This window comes from Toxotes jaculatrix, chromosome 6, assembly GCF_017976425.1.
Source record: "Toxotes jaculatrix isolate fToxJac2 chromosome 6, fToxJac2.pri, whole genome shotgun sequence".
NCBI lineage: Eukaryota > Metazoa > Chordata > Actinopteri > Toxotidae > Toxotes > Toxotes jaculatrix.
Window position 1 is genome coordinate 4,002,980 of NC_054399.1, and position 13,745 is coordinate 4,016,724.

Here is a 13,745-nt window from a genome sequence, read left to right on the forward strand (position 1 = left end):
ATTGTTCAGCCTGTGATTTCATCATTGTGTTGATGAGATGCTGTTGATGTGTGCAGTGGAATATGCACCACTGAAGAGATTGCCAGTGGCTCAGATGCACAGTGTATATGTACTGCATGCATGTTGAAAGCAGCTATTTTTAGAGCTCAGATGTGTTTTTACATGCACAGTCTCAATGCAAATTCTACCAACAACCGCACTGTTATAAATCCAGGCGACAATCAGAGCTCATTTTCAGTGATGTGAAAGCCCTTACAGCACCCTCTGGGCTGCAGCTAGTCTGTATGCAAATTCTGTCTACTATCATGACCAGTCAGAGGGCTTTATCATGAATCTGTGTCTCAGACATCTGCACTTGCTCTGAGTGAGAGTAGTGCTCTGCTAAAGTGACAGCATCTCATGACCTAGGATGGAGAGTTGCTATCCCAGGTCATAAATATTTCCCCGTTTCTACGATATTCATGTATCTTCATTGTCAGCTCATTTGCAGGACCTCAACTCGGCCACAGGAGGGAGCCTGTAGCCCGTGTTGACAATCCAAAATCTTAACCTTTCAATCCGTTCCAGTAGTTTGCAGCCAAGGGAATGAGTCAGAATATCATGCCACCATTTTATCTTTTTTTTTTTTTAACTTCTATTATAGTACAGCTCTCCCTTTGATAACAAATGATGGATATAACGACCTATGATGTGCTAAATCTTTGTTCACATGTGGGTGGAAGTGGGAGGATGGAAGTGCTGAGGGTAGAGAGTGATACAGATGAGAGCAGAGAAGCTGTTATCTGCACAAAAATACTCGTGCATTTTAATTTGGAGTTGAATTTTATGCTTAAAAATACAATTTGCTGCGCCAGAATCAGCCCTCCCATCTCTAAATTGGAATGCACACATAAGGAACAGGGGTAAAGCCACGGAGCTGAAATGGACGTAATGTGTATGTCTCAGTGATTCCAGGTCGCCTTGACAACCGTAACATGGCAACAATCACTCTATATACAATAATCTGCTTGTCCTTCTCTACTCCTTCTCTCATTGCCATGCTGAGCTCTGTAGGTCCACTTTTTTTAATCTCCGTAATTCCCGTCTCTCCGTGCTGGCCTTTCACTCTTTTACTGCTTACCGTCCCCATGGATACCACAATAGCTGAGAGTAAATGAACACAACATGAATCATCAGCCAGAGTCTAACCCACTAATGAGTTATGAATGTGTGTGGTCATGACTTTATCCTGTTCTCGAACTGTTGTTAGATGTGATTACTGCTTTCCTCTTCACTAAGCAAAATGTGACAACGCGTGTAATAACAGACGCCGAGGCAAATGTGCAGTGACTTTGTCAGGACTCAAAAAAAGCAATTTATTGAGCTCTCAAACATATGAGGGTGGCAGTTAGCTATCACTACTACAGTTTATTTACATGTGTTCTACAACTGTATTATGATCTTGTCCTCTTCTTTGTTGTTTTGCCTTGTGTACAAAATTTCTGTAACACACTTTAGATAAACATCACCACGAACATTGTTGTCATTCTCCCTGTTTGCCACTGCTGGATGCACATGCTGATCACTCACAACACGGTCCTGCCATCACTCCGGCACCTTCGCACTCACACCTCCTCCGTCACTCACATCCTTCTCTCCTGTCCACTAATTGCTGCATCACTCCCTCTTGCTCTCTTTGTTGGTATACTACATTACTTCCAGCTATCTCTGTCAACAATCTAACCATCCAATCTCCCTGCAGTGCCCGATCACAGCGCCCCCAGGTCGTGGCACGAGCGGGATTTCTGCCTCAGGAACTTGCCCACTTCTCGCTCTCGCGGGTACCGGGGCACCAGGCTGGACAGGAAACGTTTGGCACGGGAGGTGATACTTTCACGTTGGCCTCCTCCACTCAAGTCCTCTGCATTGGTCCCCGGGGGCCACGGGGACTGGCCCCTGGCTAGCCGCACCGCACACTCCAGGAGCTCCGGGGTACGGTGATCCAGAGAGGCAGAGATCTCCAGATACAGACAGTTGAAGAGGGCGGCGCTGGACATGGCCTCTGAGGGAGAAGATTGAGAGGAGAGGGGACAAGATGAATAAAGGTAACTGTGAGGGAATTTAAGTTTACATTTAGAATGACAACGTGCAGTGTTATCTGTAGCCATGTTACAGTTCCTCTGAAAACTTGTAGTTATTTTGCATTAGCACAAACTATCAAATTATTACAAATGATACTGTCATGACAAGGCATCCAACAATGAAACACGTTAAGCCATGAATGTGGTGAAAACAGGTACATGATCAAGCATTATGAAGATGATGACATCAATTTTTTTGTCTGCAGAAACACCTCGACAAACTGCAGATACTGCGGACGGGTCAAAATACGACAACACCAATGAGCCTCGGTTCTTGTTGCTATGGAGAAGAAGCCACTTGGAGCTGTAGCAGACGCCTCATTATTGAATTTGAGTTCCTCCACAACAAATCCAGAAATCAAAGGTGAATTTATTTACATTTATTTACAGAATTTTAAGCATGATGAATCAATGTTTCTTGCCAAAATGCACCTTGGGAGTCATAGTGAACTTCTCCAAACGTGTTTGTACCTTTTATTTTTTAGCAAAGAACTATGTCCGAAAAAACTTGTCCAATTTCTCAACTCTATACACTTAACATAAAATAACAAAGGAACAACTGTTTCTTATTATGTTGTAGAGAAATACTTAAGAAATCGAAACCAAGTTTTCAGTGGTTTTATATTGGGAGGTACGGCTTACACAGGCTGAAATAGTACCTAGCTGCACAGCCTGTGTGTAGAACTGCATGAACGTGAGCAGGCAGTGCATTCCCAGTGAATGCTCTCTAGCTTTAACTGTAATCGTGGCTCCCCTCATACTCCCACACTGCGATGAAGCTGAAACACTGACATTTACATTTTCACATATCTCACCCTACGTTAGTGTTTACTGACACACTTAAAGAGCTGAAAATGTCAACAACAACAACTGCGAAGAAGAGTGCCACAACTGAAGGAAGCAATAAAACGGGTGAGGGGAAAAAAAGGAGGAATGATGTTACCTTGTGAGGTGACCTCACGTGTGCGAACAAGGTCACTCTTATTACCAACAAGGATGATGGGAGTTTGGGGCTGAGTCTCTCTCAGGAGAAGTCGGAGTTGAGCAGTGCGGTGGAAACTGCGCCTGTCAGTCACAGAAAACACCAGCACACACACCTCACACTGCAGAGCCGACAGGTCCTGAGGGATCGAGAGAGGCAAACACGCTGTATGTTACAATAATGAGGTGCTATATATATATATATATATATATATATATATATTTATATATGTGCACTATAAGGAAAGTGAAAGCTAAGTCAGTGTAAAGCTGGTCAGTTATGGTATGATAATCGTGCTTAACCGAGTTAGCGTTTACTGAAACTCACTGTAGAGCGGTTCAATGTGAGCGCATCAAGGAACATGAAGAGTGACATTTGAGCCAAAAGTTTCATTTCAGATTTACTTGTAAACTCTACACGGTGCCACAGTCTGTCAGAAAACACACTCACATGTCAAACACTGAGTGCAAAATCTTACATTTCTATTCCTCTCATAAACACTGTTGTCAGAGCCCGACTTGCAGAATAACAGTGTTAGGTGCAGCTTGGAAAAACAGCAGATAGTTGAAAGGTGTAGATAGAACTAACTGTAATACACCTCACACTTTCAGTGACACACACACACAAACTCGTCCTCCCCGAGCAGCCCAGGGACAAAAATCTCTAAAAATAAAAGGTCCCAGAGTGAATCCCTCCTAGAAAATGGAGTAAACCTCATCCTGTCTTTTGTTAGTGCTGCCACGGTCCATTGAATTTTCATTTAATTTTGATTAAGTCTAGAATTGAGCACAGACCAGAGGCAGCTTCTGCACTCTGATGCTGAAGACACAGGCGTAGTACTGCAATTATATAAGAAACTTCCTTATAAGGCAACCATTGCAGCATCCCTCACAACAAATATAACTCATTATGCAAAGGGTAGCACATGAAAATCCCAAACAGATTGTGTCACGAGTGTGTGTATTCAGTATTTTCCACACATCCACCTAAATCAGAAACATTAACGCAGTCATTTGGCACATCTGCTCTGTGGGCAGCTCTGTCTCTCTCTCCCTTGCTCACGTCCGTACACAGATGCCTCTGAACAGCACTTGAGGGAAAAGAGGACAAAGTGTGGAAAACAACCTCTTAATGAGCTTTCCTCAGGCGACCACATACAGATGCAGCAGATTTATTGTCCTCTTTTTGCCACAGCGTTTCTCTGAGCTTGGCGTCAGTTCCTGTTATAGTTCTGTCAAGTATATTAAACAAAGTGCTCCAGATCTACAACATGAACACCTCTACTATGTGCTGAATACGCAGTAGGCATCTGTTAGTTCCGTTTTCTTTCATTTTTACTTTATGTTCTCCCTATAAGCTCATTTCTTATTCTGAACGCTAACTGTATTAGCAATGCACGATGCACCACCATCAGTTTGTCTGAAAAATTTCTCTACATGCTCAGTAATGCAATATCCTGTGCAAAACACAAACTGCTTCAAATAAAGAAAATCAAATGAAGCAAAGCGCTAAAAATCCAAACTGAAAAAGTACATTTTGAGTATCTTAAAACAGTTCAAGGCTTCAGCAGCCTCCAGGCCGTCTGACAGGAGCAGATATATACCATAGTGAAATGGCAAAAAGCAGCTGAGCACACCATATACAGCTGCAGACAGGGCTCAGTGGCCTAATGAGGGAGCAGGGAACAGGGAGTGTGGGAACGCTCAAGTGTTGTTTGGCTCACCTGTCTCCAGTTGTCATAGATAATGATGGTGCTCTCCTCGTCATCAACTGTGACTGTGCGCACGTAACCCTCCCCTACGGACAGGGAGAGCAGCAGTTAGGTCTCAGATGGGACATAGGTGTTGTGATTTATTTGCCTGCTGCTCACTGTGTAAGGCACTGCACTGCAGGCCACCTCTCCACTGCAATACTGAACTGTCTGACACACAGCTTTGTACCATCAGAATCCACAGACGCGGTCCTGTCCATGTCCCCGGCGAGGGCGATGGCCAGGGAAGACTTCCCCACGCCGTTTTGCCCCAGCAGGGCGATCCTTAAAGGCCCATCAGGTCTGGCCTCCACCGCCACGGTCAGAGTGTCATCCAAGGCTGGGCTGAAGCTGATCGGTGAAGCAGAGGGTCCTGCTGCACCTGATGTCCAGTCGCAGTCATCGTGAACAGCTTCTTCTCGTCTGAGCTGGTGCTTAATTGGCAGAGGAGTGCTTCCTCTGCGAACAGTCGGGGTGCTGGACAGAGTCATACTGTCACACTGGAGGAGAGAGTGAGATACACTCTTTATTACATAACATTCAAAGCCAGTCTCTATTCACATATGATTCTCATATAGTAATAAGAAAGACAGAGCAAAAATTTGATTCTCCAGATATTCAGTATTGCTATTAAAATAGGGGGATTTGTGCAGCAGAGGCTGAGATATCCTGACATTTATTCCAGTGTATGAGTCAAGCTTCAAAAACACTGACTCCTACAATTCCTATGATACAACTCAATATCTGTCGTTTCACTTTCACAGCCTCTTAAATTCCCAGATTTCCATTTCCAATTATTTGTGAAATCATCAGGGTTGTTTTCTCAACCAGACAAAGGTCCCTCCAAGACCACCAATTACATTATTATTATTATTATTATTTATTTGCTAAGGGACAAGCATATAACATGCACAGTGCTACATACAACAAAATTTATAGCCATAGCTAACTTGCAAGGTACTTTATTACATTAAATGTAAATATTGAAAATGTCCTTATACTATGTGTAAAATCAGTGAAGTGCCCCTTTAAACATAGTTCACATGGTGGAGACCTTGTCAGCAAACACTTTGCATCTGTTTACACCCCCAGCAGATATGGAGCAACATTAGCATTTATCTGAGTCACGTTTTTCTGTAAGTCAAACGTTCACTCTCTTTTAGCTCTGTTTTTGGTCTCCACCATCTCCTGAGGGAGATATCTGGCTTTCTATCCTAGAAGCTCAGATAGGTTTTTGACGAAAACAGAAACAGCGACCGACTCTGGCTGAAGGTCATGCAGATGAGAGGGATGAGAGTGAGCCAAAACAATGTGAGAAAACCAAAACAATGAGCTGAAAGATGCTAAAAAGCTTCATATGAGCACAGGTGATAAATCTCTGTAGGTTTGGCACCTTTCATTTCACCGGTAGTCACACAGCCATTTACTGTTCCACAAGACGCAAAATAATCCTGCAAAAGTTAGATTTAGTGATTCAGATTAGAAACTGACTCGAGGTCTGCTAGTATTTTGTAATGCAGGACACCCCCTCCCTGCACCACCACCTACATCAAACACACATACACACACACACACACACACACACGGACACAGGCAAACTGGCTCACTGGCAGTTCAGTAAACACCCTCCATTAAGCTGACAATTTGAATATCAAACATTGTCACACTCCACCACGTTGCCCTAAAACCCGACTGGCTAATTGAATCCTAGATATTGGAGCAGTTTGCCCAGACCTCCGTGCAGCCCCGCGCAGCCTACCGTGGTCCCCTTCTCCTCGTTGCTGAGCCTGTCTTCGGGCACATCTGTCGGCATCTGCAACCTGAAATTAAGCGAGCGGGTGTAAAGACTCCAAAATACACAGAACACCCTCTCCTCCTCCTCCTCTTCCTCCTCCTCACCCCCCCACTCCACTCACTTTATGAACCCCAGCTCGTGCAGCCCGGTATGATCTCTCACCTGTCACGCGGCTCTCGGCAACTACAGAGTAAGCACGGTCTCTCTCTCTCTCTCTCTCTCTCTCTCTCTCTCTCTCTCTCTCTCTCTCTCTCTCTCTCTTTCTCTTCCCTCCCTCGCGCTTTCTTTACCTCTCTCTCTCTCTCTCTCTCTCTCTCTCTCTCTCTCTGTGTGTGTGTGTGTGTGTGTGTGTGTGTGTGTGTGTGTGTGTGTCTCTTCAGGTTAGGGCCCAGGTCCAGGTCTGCAGTCAGCACCGTGATTCATCCCCGCTCTAACAACTGACTGTCACTGCCTGACTCTCACTGCCTGACTTGACGCGTGAATGCTCTCCCGATCTGGGTTTTCCGCCGAGGACTCGCTCTCTGTGAGCGCTTGCGGCAGGTGCATGCAGCTCAGTAACAAAAGTGGAGCGGTGCTGCGGGCAGGAGGCAGGAGGCAGCGAGCGGGACTGTAGAAAGATGCTCAGTGTCACGAAGCTCTCGACCTCTGAAAGGTGGCTGCGATATGGAAAGCGTCCACTAGGGGGCGGTATAACACAAGTCTTATCAAAACTTGTTGGCTTTGTTTGTGTGAGTGTGTGTTTGTGCGTGTGTCTGTGTGTGTGTGTCCTTAGGGGATAGATGTTTAAAATGTGTCATTTGGGTATTCCTTTACCAGAAACAGGCATGGCAGCCCACAGGTCTGCCTACCAAGTGTGTCAAATGTCTCGCCTCTTTTTTTTTTTTTTTTTTTTGCCTTGTATCCTGTCAGAGACACACGTGACCTTTTTCTTGACTGACTCACTTACATTTTATTAAATCAAGTCGTTTTGTAGTCCCTGATCCAAGGAGTGTGTATGGACATGTTTTCTGTCAGAATGTGAGTGTGGCCATGAGTGGTGGTGCGTCCCTCCCACACAAAGCCACAATAGGCTCCGGCAGTGAGCAGCCAGGGCGCTATTATAGCCCTAATCCTGCTCCTATTATACAGGCCAGAGAGAGAGCGAGAGACACAGAGAGAGAGGTAGAGCTGAAGATGAGGTCATCCCAAACAGTGCAACACCCAGGGTCACTGCCTCACTATAGAGAGACAGAGATAAAGAGAGGGACGGAGCAGGGGATGGGGCTGCAGGGCAAGCTGCAGAGAAAAGGCCTCTAAGACTTAGAGAGTGACATGTTCAGATAGGTGAATGGAGAGGAGATGAGGTTAAAACCGGTGTGAAAGGTGCACAAAACACACCACAGCAAGCCAGCTTTGGTAAAGTACTTTGTTTTATTTCATATGCATATGAAACCACACTACAACAGGAGCAGGAAACCATGATAATGGCCATTGTTTTTGTAATCATGTTAATTCTAATCACAATTGGATAAAATAATAAACTGTATGGAAAGTAAAAATACACGCTAATGGAATAAAACCAGTAAAATAATTAGAATCAGTACATAAATAAACAATAAATACTGAATAAATAAGTGAATAAATAAAAGAACAATTTATTTATCCTACACCCAAACAAAATAAATAGCTCTAATGCATGAACCCTGGCAATGATTTCATGGGGACAGTTAAGAGGGTGTCTCCATGAAGAGATTTTTTTTTTTTTTTCAATCCCTGCACCGTTAGTTTTCTGTTGCATGATCCAGAGTAGCCCACGGTATCCGAGTCCACCGCGACCTGCTGTGGTGCCGCATGTTGCATTAATATGAGGATGGTCCCCGTGACAGAGGTGTTCGATCTGCCCCAAAAATAGCTTCTCTAGTCTGGAGAACTGGACACATCCACACAAATCATGCCACACTCTTTTTTTTTTTTTGTCCGCCACAAAGGGTTTCTTTTGTCTCTTTCTCCATATGCAGCCACTTTATTTAGGACACTACCAGCTCCACTGCTCTGTACATAAAAACCCATTTTGGAGAGCAAACAGCAAGTCTTCTCCGTTTCTGTTCATGGCCGAGCGTCGCCATTTCCAACTAGATTTCTTTGCTAAAACAAAAGAGCGATATCCCCACTATTCATTTAGCACAAACACTGGAAGATTCCCATGAAAGGTATCCTTGTACATTCTTCAATCTATGATTATTCATCGTACAAAGAATAACAAGTCTTGGTGAGCTTAAACACTTTGGTAGGCAACTGTGAAATATTAGCTGGCAAATATTTAACTGCATGCCGTGGATACTTTATCCAAGCCCATACCACTCCACATCCAGCACCACTGCACTACTCAGACCTCTGCAGCTTTAGCAGCTTATTAGAGAAAACAAAACTACGGTTCGAGGCTCAAACACTCATTTGGAGAGTACATTGCAGCTATATAAAATTGCATAGATAATATGCTCATCAATAAGCAGTGTCAGGGACTACTGATACGCTTTTAAAGCTTTTTTTTATTCTAATTTCAGAGTCGTATTTGTCCACTGTTTCACTGATATCACAGGCAAGAGAACTCAGAGAGCTCTCAGCCAGACTTTGTGCAACTATCATTCACAGTGAAGTAAAACCGAGTCCAAGAAGCAGCCTAGAGTCAAGTCTAACCCTATGAATTAACAGTCAGTTCTCCTTTAATCACTCAAGGGTGGATTTCACAGTTGTATAGCCCCAAAACTGCCGGCCGATGTCTTTTACTTTCTCTTTTGCACACACACAGACGCACACATGCACACACACTCACATGCACACACACACACACATACATGTCCGTCTTTGCTTCCCCAAGTCTGATTACTCATCACTGATTGCTCCATGTTGGCTGGGCTTGTTCCCCCCCCCCCCCCCCCCCCCCCCCCCTCCCTTTGTGGATAAAACTCAGAGGAAGTAGTCAGGGGGCGGGGAGGGTGGGTTGCTGGTGCGGGTCGGTGGGGCATCGCCGCCGGTGCTGTGGTTCGTGCTGAGGAGCTTCTCGTAGCGAGCCTTGTAGGCGTCTCTCTCCCTCAGCACTCGAGTCAGCTCACACTGTAGCTGTTCCAACTGAGGAGACGTAAGAAGAGAGAAGATCATTTCTCTGTGCTTTGCTGAGACACAGTGCAAAGATGCTGACTTCTTTTTCGTGGCATATTGTGTCAGGGATGTAAGTTCAGGGACTTTAGGACTGTCAGGATGTCAGACAGTGGATCCTTTTTGCTGTCATCACGTCCTTTAGGGGCCTTTTAATGTCGGAATTTCTGAATTAAAGCTTGATAATAGATTTAGGATTAAGTTTGGGGTCAAATAAGACCTGGATGAGCATATACCGGGGAGAGCTTTACAGTGAGTCACATATGCAAACGTGTGTGTGTGTGTGTGTGTATACCTGTTGTGTGAGCACATGTTTCTCTGACTCCAGAGCGTGGCGGTGCTGTAAGCGCTTGTAGCGGCAGGACTGGGCATAGCCACGGTTCTTTAGCGTGCGGCGTTTCTGCTTCAAGCGCACCACCTCATCCTTACTCACTCCACGCAGGTGTCGGTTGAGCTCGCGAACCGACAGGCTCACCAGCTGCTCATCAGAGAAGCGCTCGTTCACCCCGCACTGCAGAGCAGATGGAGGAAACACACACGGAGGATAGGCTGCACCTCAGCGTTAATTGGCAATGAGACACGCTGGAAATGACTGGAGTGTGTACGGTTAGAGGGGTGTAAAGTGGATTTATACAAGGGTCAGAGTGAAACATATCACTACATTATGACAGGTGGACATGTGATATGTCATACTGTGGGTGTGTGTGTGTGTGTGTGTATGTGGTGTGTCTGTCAGGGGGCACATTTCGGCACCACATGTCCATAATCTGTCATGTAATCTGACTAAGTGTGGGTGACAGTTATCAGGATTACGCACAGCAATAATAGCAGATATTATCATAAGCTCACACTGTGCTCCACATAGAGATCCACCCAGACATCTTGATCGACCAGAACGCAGATTACAGTGTTTATTACCAGTGTTCAGAAGTACATCCAGAGTTTTATCAGAAGCAACTGATTTTTCTTCCTGTCATTTAAAGTGTTTGTTTGGAAATAATTTTCCATTTGATTGGTTTAAGGATTAAGAACCGGCTCATGTAAATGTTAAAAGGCATAAAATGTCTTTAGAAGAGTTTTGAAATAAAATACACAAATTTGTAATGTAATTTTAAGATGTTAAATTTTAAGTGTTACTGAATGTATTTGACATTAAGTGTAACCCTAACCCTGTCAGTACCTATAAGTGAAGTCTGGTGTAAATAGATAATGATTGACAATATAGTAAAACACAACTGTAATAATATGAAATACATCTTCAAAGTAGAAGTCATAACTGTTGACAGTGCATATTGAAAGACACTTAAATGTCTTTAAAACTGCATTACATTGTGATATACTCTAATATAATGTTTTTTGTTCTGCTTTTAAATGCTGAAGTCTTAAAGTGTTAACAAGAAATATGTTTTTCAGGCCAAATCAAGACTTTGTGCCCTCAAAGACAAAGATTTCACTTCACTTGTTGTTGCCATGTAGAGAGCGATCCTTAAAGTGATGCTTCGGATAGACACAGACATTAATAACCATGTTCTAATGTTCTAATCCTAATCCTTCACTGCACCATCCATCTCTCCTTCCGCTCAGCCGTCTAATGCTACAAGTGCCTCTGTTTTCTCACTTTGCTTCTTTCACCTCCTGCAGCTTCACATGGTTTATTGATTAACACTTCCTTTTGAGGGTCATTATCACAATGAGCCTCTCTCATCCAATCTGAATTAATGTGCACAAGTGTTGCTGTGTGTACCTGATTAACTTGTGGGTGGTGATGGTGGTGATGGTTGCCGTGCATGGGGTGATGCGGGTGGTGCTGATGATGGTGATGCTGGTGGTGATGAAGGCGGCCCTGGGGGCTGAGAGGCTGCGGGTAGGGAGCCGAGGCAGGGGCGGTGTTGGGGAGCGAGGGAGGGGCCGATGAGAGGAAGACGAGCGGGCGATGGCACATGTCTGTCCCCTTGGTGCAGGAGATGTCGCCTCCGCTGTCGCTGCTGGAGTCTCCCAGGTTACTGCTCGAACTCTGAGAAAGACCTGGGAACTGAAGAGGGGAGGGGCACAGAAGACGATGAAGAGGCAGCAGACGGGTAAAGAGAAAAGTCAACTCTTTCATGGCGACATGTAAAAGAGGAAATAATCATAGTCTTAACATAATCAAGAGATGACAGGTTGCTACCTGTGAGCTCACCGCTGCAGCAGCTGAGTTCAGCAAAGCCTCCACAGCATCCTCACAGCCCAGAAAGCCATTTACATGCCCCCTCTCTCTGTCCCCTCTCTCTGGTACCCCTCCCAAGGCTCCCAGCAGAGTGGCGGGCCCTGTCACCTCCCCTCCAAACTGTTGCTGCAGCGCCGCCAGCCAGATCAGGTCCTCCAGCGAAGCCGGGGTGGGACCTTGAGGCCCACTGTGGGCCGGGCTGCCCTCCACGTTCCCCTGGGAGCCAGAGCTGATGCCGGAGGTGAAGCTGTTGGAGATGGAGAGGGGGAAGGAAATGGAGGAGGATGAAGAAGAGAGGGAGGAAGAGCCCGAAGGAGGTGGGTGGGCGTCACTGAGTGTTGGCGAGGGTGGCAGCGAGTTGTAAGGGCTGGAGCTCAAGCTGGAATCCTGCGGAGGGTGGCCGGTGTACGGAGAGCTGGAGGGGTCGTGGGGGAGTCCAGATTTGGGATATGCACATGGAGGAGGGAGTGGAGGAGTGTCAGATTTCACCTCAAACTTGAGGAGGTCAAAGTCGTTCAGGTACTCCATGGCCAGAGGGCTGGGGGGGAGAGAGGGCATGGGGAGGGAAGGAGAGGACATGGTGTCTGCTGCTGCTGCTGCTGCTGGTGGAGCTTCAACAAGGTTTTTCCGTGTGTCAGGATTGTTGGAAGGTCCACTCCTCTGCCTCAGTGCAGCTCATAGACAGCAGCAGTGGTGATGTCAGGAAGTAGACTGGTCGCTTAGTTTCCTCTGTGAGAAACTGTACGTCCCCGTGTCCTTGTCTTTGTTTCTCTTGTCCTGAAGGAAAGGAGGAAAGGCAAGGATAGGGTGTGAGACAGAGGGACAAGTGAAAGGAAAGGAGCTACATGTTTTTCAGGTATAAATCTATCAAAAAGATTTTTTATACAGCAATTTTGGTACCACTTTCTCATCAGGCACCTTTTATAGAGACAGAGCTAATGTATGCCACCAATTTACCATAACACAAAGAAGAGTTTAAAAAGAGTATTAAAACTGATGCAGCAGTACCAGAGATATCGTCTTTCTTATTCCACTCATTCTTCTTTCTTTTCAAAATTTGATGCCTACGTTACCCACAATGAAACTCGACCGCCAACACTTCAGTCAGAGATTCGGGTGTGTTTTGCTAGTAGCAGCTGATGCAGCCTTTGGGTGCTAGCGAGCTACAAATGTCTGTTGAGTACACTTTTTTTTTCTAACACACTCGCAGATGAGCTTTATTGTCAGACTCATAGTCGTCAGACCCAACGGACGCTGACACAAGTGACAGTTAATCAGACTCGACACGGCTCCGTCTGGAAAACACTTTCTGCAACTTTTTTCACATAGTAATATTCCCCAAGACCTGTAATCTGACTTTGAAATATGAAATCAGTAGACTCCCGACTTAATCATCCACTAATGCTTTACTTGATCAGTTATGAGTCATTAATAAGAAGAACTTCTGAGTTGCCAGGTTGTGGAAAATCCTCCTCTAGCATCAAATTTGCTTTGTGCTTTTAGCTAACTGTTTGACCACCAAAACCGAAACCACCATAACAAAAATTTCTAAACAACTTATTGACAATGACTTACTAAGTTCATGTGCTGAGCCCATGGAGAGGTATTCCCAAAGGAAATACAGAGATAGCTAAAAGGACAAAGCATTTTCCACGTTCTCCAAAATGTAAGAGAAGGATTTTAGACAACCTGGCAAACTGTAAGTTGTTCTCATTAATGGCTTCTAATTGATCTACAGAGCATTAGTAAATTATTTA

The 13,745-nt window shown here is 45.0% G+C and overlaps 2 protein-coding genes across 2 annotated transcripts; both read right to left on the bottom strand.

Annotated features, from left to right (window-relative positions):
• Positions 1 to 1,386: 1,386 nt before the first annotated feature.
• Positions 1,387 to 6,800, bottom strand: LOC121183598 (GTP-binding protein REM 2-like). The gene is made up of 6 exons (XM_041040746.1): positions 6,769 to 6,800; positions 6,612 to 6,672; positions 5,043 to 5,352; positions 4,826 to 4,899; positions 3,064 to 3,241; positions 1,387 to 2,041 (listed from the first exon to the last, which is right to left on the bottom strand). The coding sequence occupies exons 2-6, from the start codon at positions 6,663 to 6,665 to the stop codon at positions 1,749 to 1,751; spliced, it is 909 nt and encodes a 302-aa protein (XP_040896680.1). The 5' UTR covers positions 6,666 to 6,672; positions 6,769 to 6,800; the 3' UTR covers positions 1,387 to 1,748.
• A 2,793-nt stretch (positions 6,801 to 9,593) lies between these two features.
• Positions 9,594 to 12,567, bottom strand: nrl (neural retina leucine zipper). Its single transcript, XM_041040352.1, has 4 exons — positions 11,950 to 12,567; positions 11,518 to 11,814; positions 10,078 to 10,293; positions 9,594 to 9,755 (listed from the first exon to the last, which is right to left on the bottom strand). The coding sequence occupies exons 1-4, from the start codon at positions 12,565 to 12,567 to the stop codon at positions 9,594 to 9,596; spliced, it is 1,293 nt and encodes a 430-aa protein (XP_040896286.1).
• Between the last annotated feature and the right edge of the window lie 1,178 nt (positions 12,568 to 13,745).